Source organism: Pogoniulus pusillus, unplaced genomic scaffold (assembly GCF_015220805.1).
Source record: "Pogoniulus pusillus isolate bPogPus1 unplaced genomic scaffold, bPogPus1.pri scaffold_74_arrow_ctg1, whole genome shotgun sequence".
NCBI lineage: Eukaryota > Metazoa > Chordata > Aves > Piciformes > Lybiidae > Pogoniulus > Pogoniulus pusillus.
This window is the reverse complement of record NW_026974721.1, coordinates 356,452-375,528: the sequence shown is the minus strand read 5'-3', so window position 1 is coordinate 375,528 and position 19,077 is coordinate 356,452. Positions and strand designations below refer to the sequence as shown.

Below are 19,077 nucleotides of genomic sequence, written 5' to 3'. Positions count from 1 at the left end.
GGTGAGACTGGGGGCAACTGGGGTGAGACTGGGGGCAGCTGGGGTGAGACTGGGAGCAACTGGGATCAACTGGGGGCAACTGGGGTGAGACTGGGAGCAGCTGGGGTGATACTGGGAGCAGCTGGGGTGAGACTGGGGGCAACTGGGGTGAGACTGGGAGCAACTGGGGTGAGACTGGGGGCAGCTGGGGTGATACTGGGAGCAACTGGGAGCAACTGGGGGCAAGAGGGGTGAGATTGGGAGCAGCTGGGGTGATACTGGGAGCAACTGGGAGCAACTGGGAGTAACTGGGAGCAACTGGGGGCAACTGGGGTGAGACTGGGAGCAACTGGGGTGATACTGGGAGCGACTGGGAGCAACTGGGGGCAACTGGGAGCAACTGGGGGCAACTGGGGTAATACTGGGAGCAACTGGGGTGAGACTGGGAGCAACTGGGGTGAGACTGGGGGCAGCTGGGGTGAGACTGGGAGCAACTGGGGTGAGACTGGGGGCAGCTGGGGTGAGACTGGGAGCAACTGGGGTGAGACTGGGAGCAACCGGCGTGAGACTGGGGGCAACTGGGGTGAGACTGGGAGCAACCGGCGTGAGACTGGGGGCAACTGGGGTGAGACTGGGAGCAACTGGGGTGATACTGGGAGCAACTGGGAGCAACTGGGGTGAGACTGGGAGCAACTGGGGTGAGACTAGGGGCAGCTGGGGTGAGACTGGGGGCAGCTGGGGTGAGACTGGGAGCAACTGGGGGCAACTGGGGTGAGACTGGGAGCAACTGGGGTGAGACTGGGAGCAACTGGGGGCAACTGGGGTGAGACTGGGAGCAACTGGGGTGAGACTGGGGGCAGCTGGGGTGAGACTGGGGGCAACTGGGGTGAGACTGGGAGCAACTGGGGTGAGACTGGGAGCAACTGGGGGCAACTGGGGTGAGACTGGGAGCAACTGGGGTGAGACTGGGGGCAACTGGGGTGACACTGGGGGCAACTGGGAGCAACTGGGCAATGCCCTCCTGGTGCTGGTGATGCCCTCCTAGGGGGGTGAGGGGTCAGAGGTCCCCGGGGGAGCTGTGACCCTTCGGTAAGGGCACTGCCAGCAGTGCCCGCATGGTGCCAGCAGTGCCCATATGGTGCCCCCACGGTGCCAGCAGTGCCCGCATGGTGCCAGCAGTGCCCACATGGTGCCCGCATGGTGCCAGCAGTGCCCATATGGTGCCCCCACGGTGCCAGCAGTGCCCGTATGGTGCCCGCATGGTGCCAGCAGTGCCCATATGGTGCCCCCACGGTGCCAGCAGTGCCCGTATGGTGCCCGCATGGTGCCAGCAGTGCCCATATGGTGCCCCCACGGTGCCAGCGGTGCCCGCATGGTGCCAGCAGTGCCCATATGGTGCCCCCACGGTGCCAGCAGTGCCCGCATGGTGCCCCCACGGTGCCAGCAGTGCCCGTATGGTGCCCGCATGGTGCCAGCAGTGCCCATATGGTGCCCCCACGGTGCCAGCAGTGCCCGCATGGTGCCAGCAGTGCCCATATGGTGCCCCCACGGTGCCAGCAGTGCCCGTATGGTGCCCGCATGGTGCCAGCAGTGCCCATATGGTGCCCCCACGGTGCCAGCAGTGCCCGTATGGTGCCCGCATGGCACCGGCAGAGGGGCGGGGCCGCAGCATCCCGCGCGGTGCATGAAGGGACCGGCGCAGGCCCCACCCCGGCTGCCTCTGGCTGCCTACGGTGGCCGCCGAGGTCCATTCCCTGCCGCATCGCTTTGCGCGGCCTCAGCGCGGCCTTTCCTACCCCTACGGCGGCCGCCGAGGGTCCCGTTTGCATCCCGGGGGGGCATATTATGGGATGTCTCCGCCGCTGCCGCCCCGGGGGGGAGGAGATATTATGGGATGCCTCCCGCTGGAGCGGGCCGCGTTGCATTGTGGGCCGCACCGCCGCCGCCGCCATTGCGCCGCCTACGGTGGCCGCGGGGGTCCAAGACGGCTCCGTCCCGGCGCGGCCGCGGCCTGGCTGCGCCATGGGCGTCCGGCGGGACCGAGGCCACGGAGCGCAGCGCCCGCGGCGGGCCCAGGCCGGGCCCAAGGCGGCTCCGGGGCCTCGCTTAGAGCCGGAGGCCGCTGGCTACTGCCGCAGCGCCCTGGGGACGCTGCAGGAGGGGCTGGGCCCGGAGGAGCTCGGTGAGGGCAGGGCCCGGAGGGGGGCTGGGGGCGGCCGGGAGGGGGTTGGGGGGGCCTGAGGGGACTTTGGGGGGGTCGCTGAGGGGGATTTGGGGGTCCTGGGGGGGATTTGGGGTTCACTGGGGGGATCCCTGAGGGTGCTGGGGGGGATTTGGGGTTCACTGGGGGGGTCCCTGAGGGGTCCCTGAGGGTCCTAGAGGGGATTTGGGGTTCACTGAGGGGTCTCTGAGGGGTCCCTGAGGGTCCTGGGGGGGATTTGGGGTTCCCTGAGGGGTCCCTGAGAGTCCTGGGGGGGATTTGGGGTTCACTGGGGGGTCCCTCAGGGTCCCTTTGATGGCTCTTTGTGGAGGGATTCTAATTTGGGGGGTCCCTGGGGGGGGCTTTGAGGTTCTTTTGGGGGGGGTCCTAATTTGGGGGGTCCCTGGGTGGGCTCTGGTGTCTCTTTGGGGGTTCCCTGGGGGGAGCTTTGATCTCTCTTTGGGGGGCTCCTAATTTGGGGGTCTCTGGGGGAGCTTTGATGTCTCTTTGGGGGGGTCCCTGGGGGGGGACTTCGAGGTTCCTTGGGGGGGAGTCCTAATTTGAGGGTCCCTGGGGGGGGACTTTGATGTCTCTTTGGGGGGGTCCTCATTTGGGGGTCCCTGGGGGGGACTTTGATGTCTCTTTGGGGGGTCCCTGGGGGAGCTTTGATCTCTCTTTGTGGGGCTCCTAATTTGGGGGTGCCTGGGGGGGCTTTGATGTCTCTTTGGAGGGTCCCTCAGGGGGGCTTTGAGGTTCTTTGGGGGGGGTCCTAATTTGGGGGTCCCGGGGGGGGGAGCTTTGATGTCTCTTTGGGGGGTCCCTGGGGGGGGGCTTTGAGGTTCCTTTGGGGGGGGTCCTAATTTGGGGGTCCCTGGGGGGGCTTTGATGTCTTTTTCGGGGGGTCCCTGGGGGAGCTTTGATGTCTCTTTGTGGGGGTCCTAATTTGGGGGTCCCTAGGGGGGCTTTGATGTCTTTTTGGGGGGGTCCCTGGGGGGGCTTTGATGTCTCTTTGGGGGGTCCCTGGGGGGGGCTTTGAGGTTCCTTTGGGGGAGTCCTAATTTGGGGGTCTCTGGGGAAGCTTTGCTGTCTCTTTGGGGGGGTCCTAATTTGGGGGTCCCTGGGGGGGCTTTGATGTCTCTTTGGGGGGGTCCTCATTTGGGGGTCCCTGGGGGGGCTTTGCTGTCTCTTTGGGGGGGGGTCCTAACTCGGGGTCCTCCCTTGCCCCCCCCAGCTCTCTTCACCCCCAATGTCCTGGGCCAGCTGCAGGCCCTGGGCCTTGGTGCAGTCTGCAGAGACTTTTGGGGGGCTCAGCTGCTGCTGGAGCTGCTCCCCACGACCCCCCCCCAGCTGCTGGCCCAGCTGCTGCCCCCTCTGCTGCTGGGGGGCCTGGAGGGGCCCCCGGGACACCCTCTGGGGGCCAGGGTGGTGGAGGCTGCGCTGGGGAGGGTGGGGGAGGTGCTGGGGGGGACTGTGAAAGGAGGGGGAGAGGCTAAGGGGGGACTGGGAGGGACTGGGAGGGGACTGGAGGAGGCTGGGGAGGAGCTGGGAGGGACTGGGAGGCGACTGGGAAAGGCCAAGAGGCGACTGGGGGAGACTGGGGAGGAGGTGGGCGAGACTGGGAAGGGACTGGGAGGGACAGGGAGGCGACTGGGAAAGGCCAAGAGGCAACTGGGGGAGACTGGGGAGGGACTGGGAGAGGCCAAGAGGCGACTGGGAGAGGCTGAGGGAGAACTGGGGGAGACTGGGGAGGAGCTGGGGGGGGCTGGGCAGCAGCTGGCAGCAGCTGTGCAGCAGCTGGCAGCAGAGGTGGGCAGGGCCTTGGTGCCCTTTGCCCAGCACCCTCCTGGCAGCTTCGTCCTCAGGGCCCTGCTGAGGCTGCTGGGGGGCAGCTGGGGGGCAGGTGAGAGACTGGGGGGGGCTGGGGGGAACTGGGAGGGGCTGGGAGGAGCTGAGAGGGACTGGGAGGGGAACTGGGGAGGGACTGGGAGGGGCTGGGAAGAGACTGGGAGGGGAACTGGGGAGGGCTGGGAGGGGCTGGGAGGAGCTGAGAGGGACTGGGAGGAGAACTGGGGAGGGACTGGGAGGGGCTGGGAAGGGACTGGGTGGGGAACTGGGGAGGGGCTGGGAAGGGACTGGGAGGAGCTGAGAGGGACTGGGAGGGGAACTGGGAGGGATTGGGAAGGGGATGGGAGAGACTGGGAGGGGGACTGGGAAGGGGCTGGGAGGGGCTGGGAAGGGATTGGGAGAGACTGGGAGGGGAACTGGGAGGGGCTGGGAAGGGGATGGGAGAGGCTGGGAAGGGAACTGGGAGGTGCTGGGAGGGTACTGGGAGGTACTGGGAGGTGCTGGGAGGGGCTGGGAGGGACTGGGGGGGAGCTGGGAGGGCAACTGGGAGGAGCTGGGAGGGGAACTGGGAGGGGCTAGGAAGGGAGCTGGAAGGGGAACTGGGAGGGGATGGGAGAGGCTGGGAAGGGATTGGGAGGGGAGCTGGGAGGGCAACTGGGAGGAGCTGGGAGGGGAACTGGGAGGGGCTGGGAAGGGAGCTGGAAGGGGAACTGGGAGGGGATGGGAGAGGCTGGGAAGGGATTGGGAGGGGCTGGGAGGGGAGCTGGGAGGGCAACTGGGAGGAGCTGGGAGGGGAACTGGGAGGGGCTGGGAAGGGGGCTGGAAGGGGAACTGGGAGGGGATGGGAGAGGCTGGGAAGGGATTGGGAGGGACTGGGAGGGGAGCTGGGAGGGGAACTGGGAGGGGCTGGGAAGGGAGCTGGGAGGGCAACTGGAAGGGGATGGGAGGGGCTGGGAAGGGGGCTGGGTGGGGCTGGGGGGCACTGGGAGTGGCGCTGGGTGGGGCACTGGGCCCCTCCCCACCCCTCCTTCTTTGCCCTCCCACCCCAGGCCCAGAGCTGCTTCAATTGGCTGAGGCCTTCCAGAAGCACTTCCCAGGTGATTAATTAGCTCTTAATTAGTGATCAGGAAGTCCTTAACTGCTGCTTCATTAAGTAGTCCTTAATTACCCCCCGCAATTAAACCATTAAAGCTTAATTAGCACCAAAGTGTCCTTAAGTAGTTCCCTGAGTCCTATGCTAATTAGCTCTTAACTGCTGCTTAATTAGGGCTTGATTAGTGTTTGATTTGAGCTTTATTAGGTCTTAATTGGCTCTTATTTAGGGCCTAATTAGCCCTTAATCAGTGATTGATTAGTGTTTAGTGAGTGATTGATTAGAGCTTTATTAGGCCTTATTTGGCCCATTAAGGCTTAATTAGTCCTTAGTAATTGGTGTTTAATGAGTGATTCATTTGGGTTTTATTAGGCTCTAATTGGGTTCTTAATTAGCCCTTAATGAGTGATTGATTAGTGCTCAAAGAGTGATTGATTTGGCCTTTATTAGTCCCTGATAGGTGTTTAATTAGGCTTTAATGAGTGATTGATTGGCATTCGATGAGTGATTAAACTGGCCTTTATTAGTCACTAATGGGTCTTTAATTAGGGCTTAATTAGCCCTTAATGAGTGATTAATTAGTGCTCAATGAATGATTGATTTGGCCTTTATTAGCCCCCAATAGGGTCTTTAATTTGGACTTAATTAGCCCTTAATGAGTGATTGATTAGTGCTCAGGAAGTGATTGATTTGGCCTTTATTAGTCACTAATAGGTTTTTAATTAGGGCGTAATTAGCCCTTAATGAGTGATTGATTAGTGCTCAGGAAGTGATTGATTTTGCCTTTATTAGTCCCTAATGAGGTCTTTAATTAGGGGTTAATTAGCCCTTGATGAGTGATTGATTAGTGCTCAATGATTGATTGATTTGGCCTCTATTGCTCCCTAATGGGCTCCTTAATTAGCCCTTAATTAGTGCCCCTGACCCTCCTTTATTGCCCCGCCCCAGCCCTGCTGTCCCCAGCCTGTGCCAGCCTCTGCCTGCAGGAGGCGCTGCAGGTTCTGCACCACAGCCAATCAGAGGCCTGCGCATGCCTCTGCCGCGCCCTGATTGGCCACCTGGCGCCGCCCAGCTCAGACCCTTCCCACAGGTGAGCTCCCATTGGCTGCCGACCGGGCATGGGCCCTGTGATTGGCTGAGGGGGGGGGGACAGGCAGTGCTGATTGGTTGAAGGGTTGGAGGCTGCTCAGTGCTGATTGGTGGAAGGGTTGGAGGCTGCTCAATGCTGATTGGTTGAAGGGTTGGATGCTGCTCCGTGCTGGTTGGTTGAAGGGTTGAAGGCTGCTCCATGCTGCTTGGTTGAAGGGTTGAAGGCTGCTCCATGCTGCTTGGTTGAAGGGTTGGAGGCTGCTCAGTGCTGATTGGTTGATGGTTTGGAGGCTGCTCAGTGCTGTTTGGCTGCTGGACTTCAATGGCTGCTTGCTGATTGGCTGAAGACATTTCACTCCCTCCCCTCCCCTTTTCCTATTGGATGCTGCTATCTAGAAGCAGTTGCTGATTGGCCAGCAGGACCCCAAGCTCCTCTTTCATTGGCTGGCAGCTTCTTGCTGCTTGCTGCTCATTGGCCACAGGTCTCAAATTCCTTCTCTTCATTGGCCACATCTTCTGTAGCCCCTCCCTTATTGGCTCACCGCCCTCCACCCTTGCCCACTGATTGGCCAGGCCATCACAGAAGCTGTTTCCCATTGGCTGGGGGGGCAGAGCCTGAGCTATACTCCTGATTGGCTGCCGTCCCCTGACCCCTGCTTCCTGATTGGCCACCGCAGCTCCCTATTGGCTGGGCTTCAGGACCCGGAGCGCAGTCGCCTATTGGAGGCAGTCATGAAGTGGGTGGGGCCTGAGCAGCTCCGGGCCCTGTTCCAGCAGCTGAAGGGGCACCTGCGGGGCGTGGCCAACCACAGGGTAGCCAATCACGGCCTGCAGAGGCTGCTGGACCACGCCCCCGAGGATGTGGTAGGTGGAGATGAGGGTGGGGCTCACAGGGCTGCCAATCCCCTCCCAGTCCCCTCCCAATCCCCTCCCAGTCCCCTCCCAATCCCCTCCCAGTCCCCTCCCAATCCCCCGCAAGTCCCCTCCCAGTCCCCTCCCAGTCCCCTCCCACTTCCCTCCCACTTCCCTCCCAATCCCCTCCCAGTCCCCTCCCAATCCCCCGCAAGTCCCCTCCCAGTTCCCTCCCAGTTCCCTCCCAGTTCCCTCCCAGTTCCCTCCCAGTTCCCTCCCAATCCCATCCCACTTCCCTCCCAGTCCCCTCCCAGTCCCCTCCCAGTCCCCTCCCAATCCCCCGCAAGTCCCCTCCCACTTCCCTCCCACTTCCCTCCCACTTCCCTCCCACTTCCCTCCCACTTCCCTCCCAGTCCCCTCCCAGTCCCCTCCCAGTCCCCTCCCAGTCCCCTCCCAGTCCCCTCCCAGCCCCTCCCAGTCCCCTCCCAGTCCCCTCCCAGTCCCCTCCCAGTCCCCTCCCACTTCCCTCCCACTTCCCTCCCACTTCCCTCCCAGTCCCCTCCCAATCCCCTCCCAGTGCTGCTTCTCAGCCAATGAGCTGTGGTGTGTGTGGGAGGAGCCTTTAGAGTCCCGCCCCAGTTGTGGCTCAGCTCCAGCTCCCAATGGCCAGGAGCTGCCTGGGTGGGTCCATTCGATTGGTTGTAAGGCTCAAGGGTGGGCATGGCATGCAGCAAGGGGCGGGGCTGAGGCTGCGCTTGACCAATGGCAGGTACAGGAGGTGCTGGCGGAGCTGGGCCCTGTCCTCCACGAGCCATTGGCCAGAGGCCACCCTGGGGTGCTGACGTCATTGGCTGGGGCCTGCCGGCGCCACCCCCAGCTGCAGCCAGAAGCTCTGCAATGCCTCTTCCGGGTAAGGCCACGCCCACTTCCGCCTTAGGCCACACCCCCCACAGCGCAAGGCTTCGTTGCTATTGGTCAAAGTGGGGCACCCAAACTGGAGGGGGTGGGGAGTGGAGACCATGCCCACTTTCTGGTTAGTGCAGCAACCACGTCCAGGTTTGGCCACGGCCACTTGCCACACCCATTTCCTGGTCAGCCATGCCCACTTACCACGCCCATTTCCTGCTCGGCCACACCTGCTTGTCACGCCCATTTCCTCTTAGGCCACTCCCACTTGTCACGCTTATTTCCTGTTAAGCCACACCCAGTCGCCACGCCCATTTCCTGTTAGGTCACACCCACTTCCCATTTGCCCTTCCTATCCCCAGTCCAAGCTTCTGCTCCCTGCCCAATCCCAGCCCTTCCCCAACAGCTTCCTGTCTAAGCCCCACCCACTTCCCATCTAAGCTCCACCTCCTTCCTTGCTCACTTCCTCTCTGAGCCTCCCTTCCTGTCTAAGCCCCACCCACTTCCCATCTAAGCTCCACCTCCTTCCTTGCTCACTTCCTCTCTGAGCCTCCCTTCCTGTCTAAGCCCCACCCACTTCCCATCTAAGCTCCACCTCCTTCCTTGCTCACTTCCTCTCTGAGCCTCCCTTCCTGTCTAAGCCCCACCCACTTCCGATCTAAACGCCATGCCTTAGGCACCTCCCACTTCCTACCTAAGCCCTGCCCACTTCCTGTCTAGTGGCCCCTCCCACTTCCGGTCTAAGCCCCACCCCCTCACTCTCTCCCCAATAGGCTTTCGGCTGCTGGGAGCCTCCGGGGCGTCGCCAGGCCTGTGTGGCTCTCATGATTGGTTCGCGGCCCTGGGGGGGCGGGGACCAGCTGGAAGGGGCGGAGCCTGCGGTGAGAGGGGGTGGGGTCAAGGCGAGGGGTGGGGCTGGGCTTGGCTTCTCCTCCCCTCCCTCTTCGGTCACCTCCCAGCACCTCCCACTGCTGCCCAGTTCCACCCCAGCCTGTCCCAGTGCTCCCAGTACGCAGCAGTGCAGCCCAGGCCCCTCCCAGGCCCCTCCCAGTCCCACCCAATCCCCTCCCAATCCCCTCCCAGTCCTTCCCACTCCCTCCCAGCTCCTCCCAGTCCCTCCCAGTTCCCCTCCCAGTCCTTCCCACTCCCTCCCAGCTCCTTCCACTTCCCCTCCCAGACCCCATCCCTGTCCCCTCCCAGTCTGCCTCATTGTCCCCTCCCCGTCTGCCTCATTGTCCCCTCCCAGTCCCTCCCAGTCCCCTCCCAGCCCCTCCCACTCCCTCCCAGTTCCCTTCCCAGTTACTCTCCCACTGCCCTCCCAGTCCTCTCCCAGTCCCCTCCAAGTCCTTCCCACTATCTCCCAGTCCCCACCCAGTCCGCTCCTAGTCCTTCCCACTCCCTCCCAGTCCCCTCCCAGTCCTTCCCACTCCCTCCCAGTTCCCCTCCCAGTCCTTCCCACTCCCTCCCAGCTCCTCCCAGTCCTTCCCACTCTCTCCCAGTCCCCACCCAGTCCGCTCCTAGTCCTTCCCACTCCCTCCCAGTCCTCTCCCAGTCCCCTCCAAGTCCTTCCCACTATCTCCCAGTCCCCACTCAGTCCGCTCCTAGTCCTTCCCACTCCCTTCCAGTCCCCTCCTAGTCCTTCCCACTCCCAGCTCCTCCAAGTCCTTCCCACTCCCTCCCAGTCCCCTCCAAGTCCTTCCCACTCTCTCCCAGTCCCCACCCAGTCTGCTCCTAGTCCTTCCCACTCCCTCCCAGTTCCCCTCCCAGTCCCCTCCCAGTTCTTCCCACTCCCTCCCTGTTCCGCTCCCAGTTCCCCTCCCACTCCCTCCCACTCCCTCCCGATCCCCTCCCACTCCCTCCCACTCCCTCCCCTCCCCTGCCCTCCCCTTACGCGGCTCTGCTCTCCCCGCCGGCAGGTGCCCGCAGTGGCGCAGATCACCCTGCAGGGGTCGCTGCTGCTGCAGCAGCTGCTGCGCTTCCAGGCCCCCCTGCAGGGGGCGCTGCTGAGAGCCTTCCTGGCGCTGCCCCCCCTCCCAGCTGCTGAGCCTGGCCCAGAGCGCCGCCGGCAGCCACCTCTGGGAGGCGCTGCTGAGCTGCCCCTGCCTGCGCCCTGCCCAGCGCCGGCGCCTGCTGCGCCACCTGCAGGTGAGGGGCAGGGTTCAGTGTGGGCACTTGGGGCAGGTTGGGGCAGTTTGGGTCATTTCGGGTCATTTTGGGTCATTTTGGGGCCACTTTGGGACAGTTTAGGGCATTTGGAGTCATTTTGGGTTCATTTTGGGTCCAGTTGGGTTCATTTTGGGTCCAGTTTGGAGTCATTTTGGGTCCATTTGGAGTCATTTTAGGTCATTTTGGGTTCATATTAGGGCAATTTGGAGTCAATTTGGGTCCTTTTGAGTCATTTTGAGTTCATTTTGGGTCCATTTGGGTTCATTTGGAATTCATTTTGGGTCCATTTGGAGTTATTTTGGGTCCAGTTTGGGTCCAGTTTGGGTTCATTTTGGGTCCAGTTTGGGTCATTTTGGGTCCAGTTTGGGTCATTTTGGGTCCAGTTTGGGTCCAGTTTGGGTCCAGTTTGGGTCCAGTTTGGGTCCAGTTTGGGTCCAGTTTGGGTCAGTTTGGAGTCATTTAGAGTTCATTTTTGGGTCCATTTGGAGTCATTTTGGGGCCAGTTTGGGGCAGTTTGAATCAATTTGAGCCATTTTGGGTCATCTTGGGGCCACTTTGGGGCATTTTGGGCCCAGTTTAGGTCATTTGGAGTTGTTTTGGGTTCATTTTGGGTCCATTTGGAGTCATTTTGAGGCCAGTTTGGGGCAGTTTGGGTCATTTTGAGTTCATTTCGAGTTACAATTTGGGTTCATATTAGGGCAATTTGGAGTCAATTTGGGTCCTTTTGAGTCATTTTGAGTTCATTTTGGGTCCATTTGGGTTCATTTGGAATTCATTTTGGGTCCATTTGGAGTTATTTTGGGTCCAGTTTGGGTCAGTTTGGATCCAGTTTGGGTCCAGTTTGGGTCCAGTTTGGGTCCATTTGGGTCAGTTTGGGTCCAGTTTGGGTCAGTTTGGGTCCAGTTTGGGTCAGTTTGGAGTCATTTAGAGTTCATTTTTGGGTCCATTTGGAGTCATTTTGGGGGCAGTTTGGGGCAGTTTGAGTTCATTTTGAGTTCCATTTTGGGTTCATTTTGGGTCCATTTGAAGTCATTTTGGGGCCAGTTTCGGACATTTGGAGTCGTTTTGGGTTCATTTTGGGTCCATTTGGAGTCATTTTGGGGCCAGTTTGGGACATTTGGAGTCATTTTAGGTCATTTTGAGGTCATTTTAGGTCCACTTGGAGTCAGTTTGAATTCATTTTAGGTCCATTTGGGTTCATTTTGGGTCCATTTGAGTTCATTTTAGCTCCATTTGGGTTCATTTGGGGTCATTTTGGGTTCATTTTGGGTCCAGTTTGGGGCATTTTGAGTTCATTTTACCTCCATTTGGAGTTATTTTGGGTCCAGTTTGGGTCCATTTGGGTTCATTTTAGATTCATTTTAGGTCAGCTTGGAGTCATTTTGGGTCCATTTGGAGTCTTTTTGAGTTCATTTTGGGTCAATTTGGGTTCATTTTGGGTCAATTTGGGTTCATTTTGGGTCCATTTGGGTTCATTTTGGGTCCATCTGGGTTCATTTTGGCTCCAGTTTGGGTCATTTTGGGGCCAGATAGGGGCAGTTTGAGTCATTTTGAGTCATTTCGGGGCCACTTTGGGGCATTTTGGGTCCAGTTTGGGTCATTTGGAGTCATTTTGGGTTCATTTTGGGTCCATTTGCAGTCATTTTGGGGCCAGTTTGGGGCAGTTTGGGTCATTTTGAGTTCATTTTGAGTTCCATTTTGGGTTCATTTTTGGTCCATTTGGAGTCATTTTGGGTCATTTTGGGTCACTTTAGGTAATTTTGTGTCATTTTGAGTCATTTAGAGTTCATTTTAGGTCCATTTGGAGTCATTTTGGATTCAGTTTGAGGCAGTTTGGGTCATTTTGAGTCATTTTGGGTCATTTTTGGGGCACTTTGGAGTCATTTTTGGTCCAGTTTGGGTCATTTGGAGTCATTTAGAGTTCATTTTGGGTCCATTTGGAGTCATTTTGGGTCCAGTTTGGGTCATTTTGGAGTCGTTTTGGGTTCATTTTGGGTACATTTGGAGTCATTTTGGGTCCAGTTTGGGGCAGTTTGTGTCATTTTATGTCATTTTGTGTCATTTTGGGGCCACTTTGGGGCATTTTGGGTCCAGTTTGGGTCATTTGGAGTCGTTTCGGGTTCATTTTGGGTCCAGTTTGGAGTTATTTTGGGTCCATTTGAGTTCATTTTGGGTCCATTTGGGTTCATGTTGGGTCCAGTTTGGGTCATTTAGAGTTCATTTTACCTCCATTTGGAGTTATTTTGGGTCCAGTTTGGGTCATTTTGGGTCCATTTGGAGTCATTTTGAGTTCATTTTAGGTCCATTTGGAGTTATTTTGGGTCCAGTTTGGGTTCATTTTGGGTCCATTTGGGTCCAGTTTGGGTCATTTTGGGTCCATTTGGGTTCATTTTGGGTCCATTTGGAGTCATTTTGCATTCATTTTAGGTCCACTTGGAGTTATTTTGGGTCCAGTTTGGGTTCATTTTGGATCCAGTTTGGGTCCGTTTGGGTCATTTTGGGTCCATTTGGGTTCATTTTGGGTCCATTTGGAGTCTTTTTGGGTCCAGTTTGGGGCATTTTGAGTTCATTTTACCTCCATTTGGAGTTATTTTGGGTCTAGTTTGGGTCCATTTGGGTTCATTTTAGATTCATTTTAGGTCAGCTTGGAGTCATTTTGGGTCCATTTGGAGTCATTTTGAGTTCATTTTAGGTCATTTTGGGTCCATTTGGGTCCATTTTGGGTCATTTTGGGTCCATTTGGGTTCATTTTGGGTCCATTTGGAGTCATTTTGCATTCATTTTAGGTCCACTTGGAGTTATTTTGGGTCCAGTTTGGGTCCAGTTTGGATCCAGTTTGGGTCGGTTTGGGTCATTTTGGGTCCAGTTTGGGTCCAGTTTGGGTCATTTTGGGTCAGTTTGGGTCCAGTTTGGGTCCATTTGGAGTCAGTTTGGATCCAGTTTGGGTCCACTTGGAGTTATTTTGGGTCCAGTTTGGGTCAGTTTGGATCCAGTTTGGGTCAGTTTGGGTCAGTTTGGGTCCTTTTGGGTCCTTTTGGGTCCTTTTGGGTCCTTTTGGGTCCAGTTTGGGGCATTTTGAGTTCATTTTACCTCCATTTGGAGTTATTTTGGGTCTAGTTTGGGTCCATTTGGGTTCATTTTAGATTCATTTTAGGTCAGCTTGGAGTCATTTTGGGTCCATTTGGAGTCATTTTGAGTTCATTTTAGGTCATTTTGGGTTCGTTTTGGGTCCAGTTTGGGTTCATTTTGGGTCCATCTGGGTTCATTTTGGGTCCATTTGGAGTCATTTTGGGTTCGTTTTGGGTCCATTTGGGTTCATTTTGGGTCCATTTGGAGTCATTTTGGGTTCATTTTTGCTCCATTTGGGTTCATTTTGGGTCCAGTTTTGGTCATTTTGGGTTCATTTGGAGTCATTTTGGGGGCACTCTGGGTCATTTTGGGTCCATTTGAGGTCAATTTGGAGTAATTTTGGGTCCATTTTGGGTCATTTTAGGTCATTTTGGGTTCATATTAGGGCAATTTGGAGTCATTTTGGGTCCTTTTGAGTCGTTTTGAGTTCATTTTCGGTTCAGTTTGAGGCAGTTTGGTTCATTTTGGGTCCATCTGGGTTCATTTTGGGGCCAGTTTGGGTCATTTGGAGTTCATTTTGGGTCCAGTTGGAGGCATTTTGGGTCCAGTTTGGGTCATTTTCGGGCCACTTTGGGGCCGTTTGGGGCATTTGGAGTCATTTTAGGTCATTTTGGGGCCACTTTGGGCATTATGAGTCATTCTGAGTTCTTTGTAGGTCCATTTGGAGTCATTTTGGGTCCATTTGGGTTTAATTTAGGTTCATTTTAGGTCCAGTTTGGGTCAGTTTGGGTCATTTTGAGTCATTTTCAGGTTACTTTGGGTCCTTTTTCCTTTTTGGGTCCTTTTGAGTAACTTTCAGTTCAGTGTAGGTCCATTTGGAGCCATTTTGTGCCCATTTTAGGTCATTTTGGGTCGTTTTGGGTCCTTTTAAGGCATATTCAGTTCATTTTAGGTCCATTTGGAGTCATTTTAGGTCATTTTGGGTCATTTTAGGTCATTTTGGCTTCATTTTAGGTGCATTTGGAGTCATTTTGGGTCCATTTTGTGTCATTTTAGGTCATTTTGGGGTCATTTAAGATCCATTTGGAGTAATTTTGGGTCATTCTGAGTTCATTTTAGATCAATTTGGAGTCATTTTGGGTCATTTTAGGTCATTTTGGGTCAGTTTGAGATCATTTTAGGTCATTTCAGTCATTTTGAGTTCATTTTGTGTCACTTTAGGTCCTGGGTTAATTTTAAGTCCATTTGGAGTAATTTTGGATCATTCTGAACTCATTTTAGGTCCATTTGGAGTCATTTGGGGTCATTTTGAGTTCATTTTGAGTTCATTTTATGTCCATTTGAGTCATTTTGGGTCCATTTTAGGTCATTTGGAGTAATTTTGGGTTCATTTTGGGTCATTTTGAGTTCATTTTTGGTCAATTTGGAGTCATTTTTGGTCCTTTTTAGGCCACTTTGGGGATGTTTTGGGTCATTTTGGTGTCACTTTTTGTCCATTTTGATTCATTCTGGGACATTTTGGGTCTTTTTGGTGTCACTTTTGGTCCATTTTGGGTCATTTTGGGCCATTTTGAGTCATTTTGCTGTCATTTCGAGTCGTAAGATGTCACTTTGGGTCCATTTGGAGTCATTTTGGGTCTGTTTCAGCTCATTGTGGGTCTTTTTGGGACCATTTGGGGCCTATTTTACCTCACTTGGGCTCCCCTTTGGGTCATTGGGGTCCATTTGGGTGCACTTTGGGTGCCTCTGGGCTGGTTCTGGGTTCTTGGGCTCCACTTGGCCTCACCTCAGTCCTTTGCCTCCTCTCCCCTGTGCCCCTGGGCGCTTCGGGTTACCTCCTGCTCCTTTTGGCTCCTCGGAGCCTTCCCTGCCCTCTTCCAACATGGCGCCGGGGGCGTCCTGACGTCACTTCCTGCCCCCTTTGGCTCGGAGCCTTCCCTGGGTCGGGCCCTGCCCTTCTCCAAGATGGCGCCGGGCGTCGTCTTGACGCCACTTCCTGTCCCCGCAGGGTCACTTCCTGTCTCTCGCCTGCCACCGCCATGGCAGCAGAGTGCTGGAGGCTGCCTGGGGCTGGGCCGCGGCGCCCGCCCGGGCCCGCATCGCGCAGGAGCTGAGTGAGTTCATTAGCGCTAATTAGGCTAATTAGTGCCCCCGGGGGCGGGGGGGGGGGAGATAATTAGGGGCAATTAGCTAATTAGCCAGGGAAAGGGTTAATGGAGGGCGGCGAAACGGCCCAGGGGTAGCTCAGAGGGGGTGAGGCAGAGGTGATTATGGGTTAATTAGCGAGCCCGGGGGTAATTAAGCGTTAATTAGTGAGTCTAGGGGGTAATTAAGGGTTAATTAGCGAGCCCAGGGTATAATTAAGGGTTAATTAGTGAGTCTGGGAGGTGATTTATGGTTAATTAGTGAGTCTGGGTGGTGATTAAGTGATGATTAATGAGTCCAAGGGGTGATTAAGGGTTAACTAGCGAGCCCAAAGGGTTAATTATGTAAATAAAGGACTAATTAGTGGCCAATTAGGTGTTAATGAACTACTGAAGACCTAATTAGGGTGTCCAAAGGGCCAATTAAGTAGATAAAGCACCAATTAGTGGCTAATTAGGTATTAATGAACTACTGAAGCCCTAATTAGAGTCTCCAAAGGGTAATTAAGTAGGTAAAGGACTACTCAGGAGCTATTGATGGGCTCAATTAAGGGCTAGTGAAGCAGGCAAAGCACTAATTAGGGGAGTTGTACCTCGGGCGTTAATTCAGGGCTAATGAGGTTGTTCTTTTCCCCTCCCTCCCCCCCGGCAGCAGCCAATCAGGAGGCTCTGCAGAGAGACCCCCACGGGCGTGGCATCGCTCGGGGCCTGGCGCTGGACCTCTTCCTGCGCCACCGCCAGCAATGGGCGCGGCTCCAGGGCGCCCCCTGCCGGCCACAGCCTTCCCTGCAGGCCTGAGCAGTGGCCCCCCAGCGCCCTCTGCAGGGCACAATAAAAGTGGAGCCTTTGGAGAACTTTGGATGGGTTTGAGTCATTTTGAGTGGGTTTGGGGCACTTTGGGTGAGTTTATGTCCCTTTGGGTGGGGTTGGGTCACTTTGAGTGGATTTGATTCATTTTGGGAGGGTTTGGATCGTTTTGGGTGGGTTTGGGTCATTTTGGTTGGTTTGGGTCACTTTGGGTGGGTTTGGGTCATTATGGGTGGGTTTGGGTCACTGTGGGTGGGGTTGGGTCATTTTTTGATCACTTTGGGTGATTTGGATCATTTTGAGTGGGTTTGGAGCATTTTGAGTTGGTTTGGGTCACTTTGGGTGAGTTTGGATCATTTTGGGTGGATTTGAGTCATTTTGAGTGGGTTTGGTTTGTTTTGGGTGGGTTTGGGTCACTTTGGGTGGGTTTGGGTCACTTTGGGTGGGTTTGGGTCATTTTGGGTGGATTTGGGTCACTATGGGTGGGTTTGGAGCACTTTGGGTGGGTTTGGATCACTATGGGTGGGTTTGGGTCACTATGGGTGGGTTTGGTTCATTTTTTGATCACTTTGGGTGATTTGGATCATTTTGACTGGGTTTGGAGCATTTTGAGTTGGTTTGGGTCACTTTGGGTGGGTTTGGATCATTTTCGGTGCGTTTGGGTCACTTTGGGTGCGTTTGGGTCACTTTGGGTGCGTTTGGGTCACTTTGGGTGGGTTTGGTTCATTTTGGGTGGGTTTGGGGCACCTTGGATGGATTTGAGTCACTTTGGGTGGGTTTGGGTCATTTTGGGTCACTTTGGATGATTTGGATCACTCTGGGTGGGTTTGATTCATTTTGGGAGGGTTTGGATCATTTTGGGTGGGTTTGGGACATCTTGGGCAGGTTTGGGTCACTTTGGGTGGGTTTGGATCATTTTGAGTTGGTTTGGGTCACTTTGGGTGGGTTTGGGATATCTTGGGTAGGTTTGGGTATTTTTGGGAGGGTTTGGATCACTTTGGGTGATTTGGTTCGTTTTGGGTGGGTTTGGGACACCTTGGATGGATTTGAGTCACTTTGGGTGGGTTTGGGTCATTTTGAGTGTGTTTGGATCAATTTGGGTGAGTTTTGTGTCACTTTGTGTGGGTTTGGGTCACTTTGGGTGGGTTTGGTTCGTTTTGGGTGGGTTTGGGTCATTTTGGGTGGGTTTGGTTCGTTTTGAGTGGATTTTGGTCATTTTGGGTGAGTTTGGATCACTTTGGGTGGGTTTGGCAGCAGCAGGTCAGTGGGGCCCACACTGCCTCTTAAAGGGGCAGTGCCAGGTCAGTGGGGCCCAAATTGCCTCTTAAAGGGGCAGTACCAGGTCAGTGGGGCCCAAATTGCCTCTTAAAGGGGCAGTGCCAAGGGGCGGGAGGAGAGGAAGGCACCCAAAAGTTCCAAGAAGAGACTAGCAGACATTCCCCCGAGAGCCCGTTAGGGACAAGGATTACAAACTGGAATAACCACGGGTCCCGAGGAGACAAAAGGAAAGAGAAGTTAGTCTGTTACTGTGTGGTGCTATGGCCAAAGGAACTGGCATGTTTGGGTCACAGCATCACAGTATCACAGTATCATCAGGGTTGGAAGAGACCTCACAGATCATCAACTCCAACCCTTTACCACAGAGCTCAAGGCCAGACCATGGCACCAAGTGCCACGTCCAGTCCTGCCTTGAACAGCTCCAGGGACGGCGACTCCACCACCTCCCCGGGCAGCCCATTCCAGTGTCCAATGACTCTCTCAGGGAAGAACTTTCTCCTCACCTCCAGCCTAAATCTCCCCTGGCACAGCTTGAGGCTGTGTCCTCTCGTTCTGGTGCTGGCCACCTGAGAGAAGAGAGCAACCTCCTCCTGGCCACAACCACCCCTCAGGTAGTTGTAGACAGCAATAAGGTCACCTCTGAGCCCCCTCTTCTCCAGGCTAAACAATCCCAGCTCCCTCAGCCTCTCCTCGTAGGGCTGTGCTCGAGGCCTCTCCCCAGCCTCGTTGCCCTTCTCTGGACACGCTCAAGCATCTCAATGTCCCTCCTAAACTGGGGGGCCCAGAACTGAACACAGCACTCAAGGTGTGGTCTAACCAGTGCAGAGTACAGGGGCAGAATGACCTCCCTGCTCCTGCTGGCCACACCATTCCTGATGCAGGCCAGGATGCCACTGGCTCTCTTGGCCACCTGGGCACACTGCTGGCTCATGTTCAGGCAGGTATCAATCAGCACCCCCAGATCCCTCTCTGTCTGGCTGCTCTCCAGCCACTCCGACCCTAGCCTGGGGCCTGGGCTTGTCCAGCCCTGGCAGTGTTTGAGCAGCCAGGAACGGTTCAGCCCCAAGGAGGCTGGAGACGCTGATCTCTGGAAGCAGTCAGCGGAAAGAGAAGAAGGGGCCAGAGGGGAGAAAGAGGAGGAGTGGGAGCCCTTAGACAACCTTGCACCCCTGGATGTAGTTCACCCTCTTTGCCGCGGCGCCCGCTTCGGCCCCCCGGCTCTGGCGGCGTCCGCTTCAGCCCCCCCTTCCCCCGTGCCGCGGCCGTTTAAGCCCCCCCAGCTCTGCGGCGTCCGCTTCAGCCCCCCCTTCCCCCGTGCCGCGGTCGTTTACGCCCCCCCGCTCTGGCGGCGTCCGCTTCAGCCCCCCCTTCCCCAGTGCCGCGGCTGTTTAAGCCCCCCCAGCTCTGCGGCGTCCGCTTCAGCCCCCCCTTCCCCCGTGCCGCGGTCGTTTAAGCCCCCCCGCTCTGGCGGCGTCCGCTTCAGCCCCCCCCTTCCCCAGTGCCGCGGCCGTTTAAGCCCCCCCGCTCGGGCCGCGGCGCACACCTTGGCCCCCACCTCTGGCAGCGGCAGCTTTAACCCTGCCCCTTCCCCCTTGCCACAGCCGCTTCAGCCACCCCCCCCGCCGCTCTGGCCGCGGCGTTCGCTGTAA

At 56.4% G+C, this 19,077-nt stretch overlaps 1 protein-coding gene across 1 annotated transcript; it reads left to right on the top strand.

The window, feature by feature from the left end:
* Window positions 1-1,176: 1,176 nt before the first annotated feature.
* NOP9 (NOP9 nucleolar protein) lies at window positions 1,177-19,077 on the top strand. The gene is made up of 10 exons (XM_064141815.1): window positions 1,177-2,161; window positions 5,074-5,121; window positions 6,066-6,207; window positions 6,884-7,070; window positions 7,828-7,968; window positions 8,738-8,845; window positions 9,881-10,109; window positions 15,208-15,313; window positions 15,996-16,223; window positions 18,417-19,077. The coding sequence occupies exons 1-10, from the start codon at window positions 1,177-1,179 to the stop codon at window positions 19,075-19,077; spliced, it is 2,835 nt and encodes a 944-aa protein (XP_063997885.1).

Excerpts from the sequence above, each read along its gene's own strand:
- NOP9 (XM_064141815.1), top strand. The coding sequence starts at position 1,177 with ATGGTGCCAGCAGTGCCCATATGGTGCCCCCACGGTGCCAGCAGTGCC. Across the intron at positions 10,110-15,207 it reads GCCTGCTGCGCCACCTGCAG|GGTCACTTCCTGTCTCTCGC; the intron begins GTGAGGGGCAGG and ends CTGTCCCCGCAG. Across the intron at positions 15,314-15,995 it reads CCGCATCGCGCAGGAGCTGA|CAGCCAATCAGGAGGCTCTG; the intron begins GTGAGTTCATTA and ends CCCCCCCGGCAG.